At 43.8% G+C, this 10,920-nt stretch overlaps 1 protein-coding gene across 1 annotated transcript; it reads left to right on the top strand.

Moving 5' to 3' along the window:
- Positions 1-815: 815 nt before the first annotated feature.
- PGD (phosphogluconate dehydrogenase) lies at positions 816-10,094 on the top strand. The gene is made up of 12 exons (XM_008641142.2): positions 816-922; positions 1,352-1,531; positions 1,672-1,737; positions 2,792-2,910; positions 3,937-4,006; positions 4,390-4,524; positions 4,943-5,132; positions 7,011-7,141; positions 7,621-7,754; positions 8,079-8,178; positions 9,116-9,238; positions 9,781-10,094. The coding sequence occupies exons 1-12, from the start codon at positions 878-880 to the stop codon at positions 9,898-9,900; spliced, it is 1,413 nt and encodes a 470-aa protein (XP_008639364.1). The 5' UTR covers positions 816-877; the 3' UTR covers positions 9,901-10,094.
- Positions 10,095-10,920: the final 826 nt, after the last annotated feature.

The following is a 10,920-nucleotide window of genomic DNA, read 5'->3' as shown; positions in this document are numbered from 1 at the left end:
CAGGATCCGGGATCAGTTGGTGCTGGAGTCGTGGCTGGCAAGCAGGAAAGTTGTTGTGAACCGAGGGTCAGAGGAGGTTGGTTCCCCTACGTGCGCTCCTTGTGAGCTGCATCGGCCTCCAGTAAGGATGCTCCGTTTGCCTTGTTTTCTGTGCCCACCCCAAGTCATTTGGCATTGCGGAAGCAAAACATGGTATAACATTCAGACACGATGTTCTAGTGCAGCGGAGCAAATCACTCCCTGCCTGTAGTGCAGTGTTTCGGATTGCTTTTCCTACTCATCCAGCTGTTCCTTGGTGGTTGGGAAGAAATCATGGTGATTCCAGACATATTGTGTGTGTTCTGCACTCTGGGAGACACGAGGATCTGCACCTTTGTCCCGAGGGGCAGCTCTTATCTCTGCTCTGTGTGACCACGGACAGGACCCAGGCCGGAGCTGTAGCAGGGGAGGTTTAGGTTGGATCTCAGGGAAAGGTTCTTCCCCCAGAGGGTGCTGGGCACTGCCCAGGCTCCCCAGGGAATGGTCCCGGCCCCGAGGCTGCCAGAGCTCCAGGAGCGTTTGGACAGCGCTGCCAGGGATGCCCAGGGTGGGATTATTGGGGTGTCTGGGCAGGGCCAGGGGTTGGACTGGATGATCGTGTGGGTCCTTTCCAGCTCGGGATATTCCATGATTCTATGATCTGTTACAGTAATAGCTGACAGAATGAACTCAAAACTCCATGTTTGTTAGGAAGGGATGGGCTGCCCTGGCAGCTGGCATGGTCAGAACAGTCTGTGAGAGGTAAGGATGCTACTGCTGGATCACTGCTTGTGACTTACCTGGCATTTTTGTTCTTTCACATTCCAGAGCTGACATTGCTTTGATTGGACTGGCCGTGATGGGTCAGAACCTGATTTTGAACATGAATGACCATGGCTTCGTGGTAAGTGAGGAGAAATACTGTTTAGGAAGGCTGACTCAGTAGCACTTGGGATTGGAGCTGAGCATTTTGTGGGTGCTTTCCCCTCACTCTTGTGATGATCTAATGGGTGTTATTTCCTTCTTTTAGTTATACCTTGTGCTGGCCTTTGTCCTGATTCCAGAGAACAGCGGTGCATGCCTGTACTCAGCTGGCACCTGATATGTTAATTATGCATGACTTTTCCCTGAAGTTTGCCTTGGCCTTGCCATTAACCACAGGTTCCCAAGGCATTTGCAAAGACATGCTCGGGTTCATCCCTGCCCTGTGCCTGTCACAAAGGTGGAAGTGGGAGAGCACAGGATGTTGAAGCTTGCTTGTATAATTTGTAGTCTGAGCTAAAGTAACTGTTCCATTGGCAGCTTTTATTAACGAGTTTTCTTGCTCTCCCAGGTTTGTGCTTTTAACAGGACGGTTTCCAAAGTGGATGATTTCCTGGCTAATGAGGCCAAGGGAACCAAAGTGATCGGTGCTCACAGCCTGGAGGAGATGGTCTCCAAGCTGAAGAAGCCCCGTCGCATTATCTTGCTGGTGAAGGCTGGAAGTGCAGTGGATGACTTCATCAATAAATTGGTGAGGCAGACATTTGTTCTACCTGTGACTTCTTGCTGTCTATTGGAGGAGTTTCCTCTCCTCCAAAGTTCTCAGTTATTCATCATTAGCGAGGTTTTGAATGTATGGAGAAAAGTGAAATGCTGATTTATTTTTGACAGGTGCCATTGTTGGAAACTGGAGACATCATAATTGACGGTGGGAATTCTGAGTATAGAGATACCACGGTAAGCCTGTTTCCTACCTAAAGTGAATGAATAAATTACACACGTCTCTTCCACTTCTGATCATCAGCATAGTCAGTCAATAAGATGCCATCACCCCTGTGCTCAGGAAAAGCCAAACTGAATTATTTCTGCAAAATTAGATCATGCTGCCTATTAAAAAGCAATTAAGGATTGCCCTATAAGAATGTTTTATAGAAGTTGCCCAAATAATCAGAGAATATTTTTTGGACATGTTTGAAAGAGTGAAGGCCTTTAGAAAATTTCCTTTTACAATCTTAGGGTGGTTTCAGGGAGATTGATAAGTCTAAGGATATTTATAGATTTGCTGTTATTTCTTAACCCTTCATGATCACAGGACAATCCAGTAAGACAGAACTGCTGTTTGGGTAGTGGAAGCAGCAGAGTAATTATCTGCTTGTGAACAGGCTGTAACTGTAGAAGCTACAGAAGCTACATTAGCTTATCTGGGATGCTCACATGAAAATACTGCATTCAGATTGGTACTTCTAAATCTTAGAAGAGGTGCTCTCATTTGTCTTTCTGCTTCGACATCCTGATCTTGGATAAGAATGAAAAACTCAATGAGGGTCAGTCCTTGGGGAGCTTGCAGCTGACCTTAGGGATCTCGGCCTGTGCCTCTCTCCCATCAGAGGCAATTATTTGCCCTTAGAGTTTTCTGTGCTTGCACCTTCACTCTGCAATGAACTCAGCAGCTCCACCTTGGGCCTAATCTGCCTCCCCCACATCTTTACACAGAGCATGTGTCACCTGACACTTAATTCCAAGCCTTTTCTGGCCTCAGTGCTGCTCATTTCTATCTGGTGCTTATAAGGACTTGTTTTCTCACCATGTCGCTTTTGCAAGTGTCCATGTCAAAGCGACAGGAAGTTTCCTAATGCTCACTTTGGTGCATGTACAAGCTTTCTCTGAGGTTGGCTTCTAGCATGTCAAAAGCAGAATTGAAAACCTAATTTTAAGTCTGAATTGCTAGCCTTTTCTATAAGGCTCTGGCATCAATCGAAATTAAATAGTGCTGCTCTGCTCTTTGTTCCAGAGGCGTTGTAAGGATCTACAGGCAAAGGGCATCTTATTTGTGGGAAGTGGTGTTAGTGGTGGAGAGGAGGGTGCCAGATATGGACCTTCACTCATGCCAGGAGGAGCCAAGGAAGCCTGGTAAGCACAAGCTACTATATTTTCCTGTTCAGAATGGTTTGCAACAATTCAAATTGTGAGCCGAGGGAGGGACAGAGGAGGGTGTGGGTATGGAGAGAACAAGATATGTTGCCATCTCACTTCCTCAAGGCTCCAGATTTCTCAACCTGGCTGGGGATCATGGGGAAGTGCTGAACCTTCATGTAAGGCAGGCTTTTCTTCCAGGAATCCACAGGCAAAAGTAGGACCTACAGACATCTGAAGGGAAAATGTGTGCCTGGGGAGAAAGGAATTTTTTTTTTAATTTTAAGCAAGTGCTTTTTTTTTTTTTTTTTTTGAGGTCATACACACTTGGGAAGCTGCTAACCATGAATCAGGCAGCAGCAAATGGCCCTGTAGTGACACATTATAACAGGAGCTTCAGTACATGTTTGTACTACAATAGTAGTACATCAATTTATTTGCAAGTTTCTGCATGCTGCTGTGCTGTTTTGTACTCATGTCTCAGTAAAGGACTGCACATCGGTGCTCATATTAGACTTTATCCCTGGTTGCCCATTTTCTGTGTAAATGTGGAAAGAAAGGGTGTGCCCAGGCTTTACCTGAGCTTTAGTATCTCCTGAGTCCCTGTCCATTTGCATTAGTGTTTCATAACCTGTATCAGCCTGTTCAAATTTGATGGCAAAAAGCCATCAACAACAATAAGTTGCTGCCCGATCATCTTTTGCCTTGAACAGCTAAGTAAGGACAGCTTCTGTGTTCAAATGGAGAGGATATTTGGGCTCCTTTAAGTGCATTACACTTGTCCATACAGTGTTGGATGCATGACTTGATTGTCCCAATGTCTGGCAAACAGTGTCTAGTTGGGCAAAACATATTTAATTGACATTGCTGTGTGGGTGGGTTATCAACCTGCCAGCTGCCCTCACCCCAGGCTGCCTTTTGGCAGGCTACAGAAGGAGGCATCATACCAATAGATTTTATTTATTTTCTCGTGGTGTTTGTATCCCCTGCCTGTCTGCTAAGGTGTATTCTTTCTCCTCACAGGCCCCACATCAAGACCATATTTCAGAGCATTGCTGCTAAAGTGGGATCTGGGGAACCCTGTTGTGATTGGGTAAATAGTCATTTGATACTGACCCTAACCTGGGGTTAGATCCCTGCTTAGGTAGTTTGGGGTTAGAGCCATGCTTAGGCAGTTTCATTGCTGGAGCTCATGGATGTTTGTCCATAATAAACACAGCACCATCAGTGGTTGATTTTCTGACTGTGTTCATTTACATTCTATCATCTCTGATAACTCACACCATGCAATGGAAAGACAAAGTTTTGTGGCTGGGTCACGTGCTGGGGGAGCTAAGTGGGCCCGTGACCCACTGTTTTCAGTTAGCACTGTCTTTGATTCCCTCCTTTAGGCAGAAGGAAACCACGGGCAGGTATTAAACACTGGAAGTGTTGATGATGCTGTTGCTGATGGGATTTTTGGATGTTTCCTGACAGGTGGGAGAGGAAGGAGCTGGACATTTTGTGAAGATGGTACACAATGGGATTGAGTATGGAGACATGCAGCTGATCTGTGAGGCCTATCACCTGATGAAAGATGTGGTGGGCATGGAGCATGATGAGATGGCAAAGGTGATTTGCAGTTTTTAATGTCTTTCCTTTCTTCGTGCCGTGGTGTCTATCTGCTACTGGTGAGGTGCTGGGCTTGGGTAAAGCTGCTGCATATACCTGAAGTGTGTTTTTCTGACATGCCTCCTGTGAGGGCAGGGCACAACATTCCTGAGCTTCACATGAGGTAGGAGCAGTGAGCACATACAGCTGAATGCTTATAGAAGTTGTCTAAAACTCTTCCCATGCTACAGTTGATTTCTCCCCAGGAAGCACCTTCATGTGCAGAGATGTGAATTACCTTACCTGAAAAGAGCTAGTGAAACACTGAGAATTATAATCCAGGAGGCACAATATATACATTAATCAATTAAAAGATATCATAGAGACATAGCAAATTGGGGTGCGTATGTATATGTATATACTTTTTCTTCTTTTTCAGGTATTTGAGGAGTGGAATAAGACAGAGTTGGACTCTTTCCTGATTGAAATCACAGCCAATATTCTCAAATTCAAAGACAGCGATGGCAAATACCTCCTCCCAAAGATCAGGGACAGTGCAGGACAAAAAGGCACAGGGAAGTGGACAGCCATTTCTGCCCTGGAATACGGAGTCCCGGTCACACTCATAGGTAACTGGTTCTTTGATCGTTCTTTCCTCCGTGTACCACATCACAGGAAGGAGCATGGGAATAGATAGAAGTGAGCCCACAGCAGGGCTTGGCTTGCAGAAGAGGCTCTCGTAGGTGTAGCTGTTCCAGCCTTTCTGCCCTGACAGCTGTTCCTGGGTTTTTTTGCTGGGCTTGTTTTTACCTTGTTCCTTAAATGCTGGCAGTCCTGTTGTCACACCCATGTCCGTGGTGTGTCTGCACTGAGGACTCAGTGACAGGGGAACATTAAATGCTGTGCTCAGAGTGCTGTAATGCAGAGGAGCTGTAACACATCTGCAACACATTTAGAGTGCCCTAATACCACAGGTCCAGAGTGGGCTTCCTGTTGAGTAAATTAGATGAGTCAACAGGTTCTTTGCTCTCAGATCTGCTTTCATTTCCACGCTTTCTCTACCTCTTTTTCCTTTGGATTGTCTGGTCAAGTCCTGAAGATAAGAAAAATTATATTCAGTAGCTAAAAGAAAGTAACTACGGTGTAGCTGTCAAAGAAACATGGATGCATTCCAACAGCAAAACAAGTTTTCTAAATGGTTTTAATGTTCTACCGCAGCTGTAGTCTTTCAGTTCTAGGCTTGAAACAGTGTTTCTTGCTTGTAGTGCTAATATTCTCCTGCTTGGGGTTCTCGCAAAGATCAAGGGTGGAGGAGACACTCCCCGATTCGTGCTCTGCAGGGGCAGGGAGCATTGTTAGGTAATGCTGAGCTGACAGGGAAGTGTGGGCCATAGTCCTTGTGCAAACCTGGCCGTTCTCAGGGCAGTTGCTGTGTGTGGTTTTACTGCATAAGCATGACTTGCAAACTTCTGCTTGAAAGACCAGAGTCATGTTACTCCTGCTTTTTCCTGATTTTCCTACTACTCTGCTCCTCCCCACTGTAGAGGGAAGTTTTTGCAGAAATGGAAGTTAGCCTGTTCTGATTTAGGTGTGATGTGTCCTCCTGCTGTAGGGAGGATCCAGAGTCTTGTGAAAACATTACTCACTCTTTTTTTTTATTGTTGATTTGATTTTGGGGTGTGGTGGGTGGGGTTTTTTTTTTTTTTTTTTTTTTTGGTATATCACAACTCACTTAAAGGGTGGAACAAAATGACTGCGTGAAGATTTGCTTGTTTTCTTTCTATCAGATCCTGAAAAGGAAACTTTTTTTCTCCCTCATTTTACAGTACTGTCTTCAATTGCAAATAAGTACAGTTTAAACCAGCATGATTAGGAACTCACTGAGCCAGTCTGACAGATGATATTTAGTAACCTGCTTAGTGATGTTAAAAAACTTTATGGACTTCTGAATACTAATGCTAGGGGCCTGCCAGATTTGTGAATCTTATTTCATCTTATAAGTTAACCTGCTGATTTATTCTTGATTTTAATTGTCCTTATTTTGCACGTGTGTATTTCAAAGCACATCCAGTTCATGTGAGCTGGCATTTAAGCAACAGCTTTTTATCTTCAAAGCATGATACAATACTTGGTGAAGTCTTCAGCCTTGCTGTTCCCTAGATTGCAGTGCAACACTGTCTGTCTCTGATAGATAGGAAAAGGTTTTAAAATAAATTTGCAAAACTGTGCGCTGGTAAATGTTCCTGAGGATAAATTTTCATGTGGATCACTTGTGGCTTTTTTCTTTATCATTTAAAAGCTGTATCAGTCAATACTTACACAGTGGTTGTAGTGAGTGGCAGTGTTGTCCCTCAGGAATGCTGTTGGAATAATTAATTTCTGCACCTGTTATTTCATTTGTGTACACGGCTCATCATTCAGTGACACTCTGTGGTGCTTGAGTATCTCAGACATGAACAGTGATGCCCAGCTTCCTAATGATCTCCTCTTTCCTGCCACACCCAAAGGGGAAGCTGTGTTTGCACGGTGCCTGTCTTCCCTCAAGGATGAGAGAGTGCAGGCCAGTAAGCTGCTGGATGGGCCCAAAGCGACTCAATTCAGTGGGAACAAGAAGGCCTTCCTGGAGGATATCCGCAAGGTGAGTCCTTGTGCTGGGTCAGAGCAGGTTTGGGATCCTGTGAACCCTGGGGAGGAGCTCTTGTGTTTATGGTTCATGAGAACTGGTTCCTGCTTTCAGCGCTGTGCATTGTCTCGTGATGTCCACAAAGCATAATGTGACCCATTCCTAACCAAAGAATAATCCAGAAGGAATTCAACTTTAAGCCACAGTGGGCAGAGACAACTACATGGGGTACAGAGATCATAATTCATGTACAGGAGCTTGTCCACCCCTCAATACCCCTGCCTTTGCCTGGGTATTGATCTCTTGATCTCTCTCTGTTGAAACCAAACTTTCTAATGAGAAAGGATATTTTGGTTCTCAAATAACTGGAATGTTGCTACTGTACTCATCCCTGCTGAGATGTGGGCTGAACAGAGCATGTAGACCATCAAGTTTGTTGTTCAACTTTGTGAGTATCTTTGTGAGACTTCTTGATTTTGTTTTTTTTTTTTTAGGCCCTGTATGCTTCCAAGATTATCTCATATGCTCAAGGCTTCATGCTGCTGAGACAAGCAGCCAAAGAATTTGGCTGGACACTGAACTATGGTGGTATTGCACTAATGTGGAGAGGGGGCTGCATCATCAGAAGGTAATTGAGATGAGGAGGTAGCTTGGCTGCTGAGGGGAGAAGAGGGGGCAGTTTAGTTTATGAGGTGCTTGGCTGACAAACCCAGAGATTTCCTTGGAAAATCCATGGAGCTACTCTGCTGGTAAGATTCTGAGAGGTGGTAGACAACACTAAAGGTTACTAGATGAACCCACTACTCTGGTGGCTTAACTGCTGCAGATTTTCTTTGGTCTTTGTAATGTTTGGAATCTGAGTCTGGCTGAGTCAGGTTTTGGCACTGTAAGTTTTGAATTCTGGGCCTTTGTTGGAAGCTGTGACATTTGTTCTTGGTTTGCTTTTGCCTAGTGTGTTCCTGGGAAAAATCAAAGATGCTTTTGATCGAAACCCTGAGCTCCAGAATTTGCTGTTGGATGATTTCTTTAAGAGAGCTGTAGCAAACTGTCAGGTAAGTTCCAAGGAAAGGAGAGCATAAAACCAATAATTTACAGCCAGGACTGTCATGGTTCTTCTCTTTGATACTGACCAAGCTATCACTGGAAACTGAAGGTTCCCATTTTACTGTTACAGAAGAGCCTTAGGCAGAAATCAGCAATTCAGAAGGACCATAATATGAGGAAAAAAGGCCTGGCCAGTGTGAACATTCTCATCACTGCCCTGTGTCTTGTGCCTCCTGTACAGTTGGATTTCAGCTGAGCAGACTATAAAGCTCTGTTCCAGTACCATTGTTTGCAGTAGCCCCAGAACAACAGTGTTCCAGACCCGCCCATTCTCTAGGCCTGTGTCTGTGTAAACAGTGTCCTGATTTGGATGGAGCTGACAGGCAGAATTAAAACCACATTATCTGGCCAAAAAAGAAGTCTCATATTATCATTATTAGTTCTTGTAACTGAATCTGAATATTTCATGCAAATTACTAGATCAGATGAACAGTTGAACTGAGGATTATCCACATCTATCTGAAATATCAGTGCTGCCCTCTCACTCCCTTGGACGAGCTTTGTTCTGTGCTTGGTGAGAGGTCCTGGAATTGCCTCAGTGTTTGCTCAGGACATTCCCCGTTCCCCGCTGAGTTCATGCTTTTGAGATGCTCTGACCATGTTTATGTGAAGGAACAGCATCCTTGCTTGAGGCTGTGGTTTGACTGCATGTCTCAACTGTTCTCATCCTGTTGTTAACTCTGTCTTACTTGCCATTATTTTAGATCAATCTTGTTTATGTAAAATCAGGAATCCGCTGCTGTATTTGCTCAGACTTGGTTATTAGATTTCGTTGAACATGAAATAGCACACAGAGTTGTACTGGAGTACTTCACATGCCTGCACATACCTATGAGCAAGCACTGAGCAGTTGCCTTTTTTCCCCCCTCTTTTCCTCTCTCCCAGGAGTCCTGGCGCCGTGTGATCTGTACTGGAGTGCAGACTGGAATCCCTATGCCCTGCTTCACTACAGCACTTTCTTTTTATGATGGATACAGGCATGAGATGTTGCCAGCTAACCTGATTCAGGTAGGTACAGAAATCTCATCATGCTGTTATTTAAATACTGCTTTAAGGGCCTCAATGGCAGTATGTCCTGATCACCCACAGTATAGATTGCCTAATATATTTCTGTTGTACCTGAAATTCATGTCAATAAAACACTGAGGGATAGCTGGATAAAGAACACCAGAGATGCTGGTATGGCAGTGCCCAGTGTGTGTTTGTATTCCATCTGTGAAACAAGGGTAACGATATCTTTGAATCCAGATGCTTTATAGAGAAGTATCTTTGAATGTTTGGATGCATGGAAGTGCTTGCTTTTTAGATTACTACCAAGCAGAAATCATATACTTGTGTTTCTGCAGAACTCGTAATTTAATTACTAGATATTAATAAATTTTTCATTGCAGTGGTTTTGCTAATAATGAGAAAATAATTTTGAGTGTTATAATATTGGAGTAAAATCTTATTTCTACTATTCCTTGTTAGGTAACAGTAGGTGCAACTTCTAGTACTCATATGATATTGACATTTGTGTTTTCTGGTTTGTCTGTGTGTTCTCATTCCAGGCTCAGCGTGATTACTTTGGTGCACATACATATGAATTATTATCAAAGCCAGGGGTATTTATCCATACCAACTGGACAGGCCATGGAGGAAACGTGTCCTCTTCTGCTTACAATGTCTAATGGAAATCCTTCCACTTGGAGCCAAAATACTGTAGATCTCAGATATTTCTTCTAGAATATCACTTTTTACTGTACTCTGCTAGATCTTGTGTTTGGACTCTTTTGCAATAACTTGTGGGTATATTTCACACATGTATGTATACCTCTCTATGTGTATCATATAAGAAAACTAAATAAATTTAGTTATAAATCTGTTGAGGTGTTTTCTTTCCACTGCTGCTAGCCAAAACTAGGTAAAATGTTTTTGTGCAGTATTTAATAGAATTTACAGTCATGGTATGTTTATTGTATTGTGGTGCATAAAGTCACAGGGATCAAGACAGAGATGACTGCAGTTCAGGAATTGCTGAGAGAGGGGCAGACAGCACCGTAACTCTGCTCAAGGTTCCAGGCAGATAAAGGCCTTTCTTTCATTGCCATGTTTTATTCCTAACAGGCAGCAGCTTGTCTCTTACGGATTTAATTCCTGGGCATTCAGCTGCTCAGACTTCGCACTGAGCTCTGTGTGGTTTTGGTGGAAGGATGGGATGGGTCATGGAGAAACAAAACTGATATTCCTGTCACCATTCTCCCTCCAACCGTTGTTCGCAGTTTTAAACCCTGGCATAAACACTTTGCATTGCTGTGTGCTTGCACTTTCCTCGCCCAAATCTCCCTGATTCTTTGCCTCTGCTTCCCATGGGGCAATTAAAAATACCCACAGCAGCATGCAAAGTTGGCTCTATTTTATATCCTCTCCCTGCAATGCTACTGTCAGTCATCTTCAGGACTTCTGAAAATTCACTTGGGCGTCTGAACCTTTTTTTTTTCCTCAGACTGTTAAATTTTGTGCTGTGCACACTGATTTTTATATTAATTTTGGCCGTATATGTTTCTACTCAGGCAGCTACTTAGTCACTAGTTTAATACCTGTATAAGGTAAAACATAACTTTCAATGTAAGGTACCTTTTCCGCAGATGAGGCAGTAAGCTTTGGGAGTTCTGTAAAATAAAGGACTGCTGCGGTAACAGCGGTGCCGC

The sequence above is a fragment of the Corvus brachyrhynchos genome, unplaced genomic scaffold (genome assembly GCF_000691975.1).
Source record: "Corvus brachyrhynchos isolate BGI_N302 unplaced genomic scaffold, ASM69197v1 scaffold68, whole genome shotgun sequence".
NCBI classification, from domain to species: Eukaryota; Metazoa; Chordata; class Aves; order Passeriformes; family Corvidae; genus Corvus; species Corvus brachyrhynchos.
The sequence above is the reverse complement of the archived record's forward strand: the minus strand, read 5'-3'. Positions and strand labels throughout refer to the sequence as shown.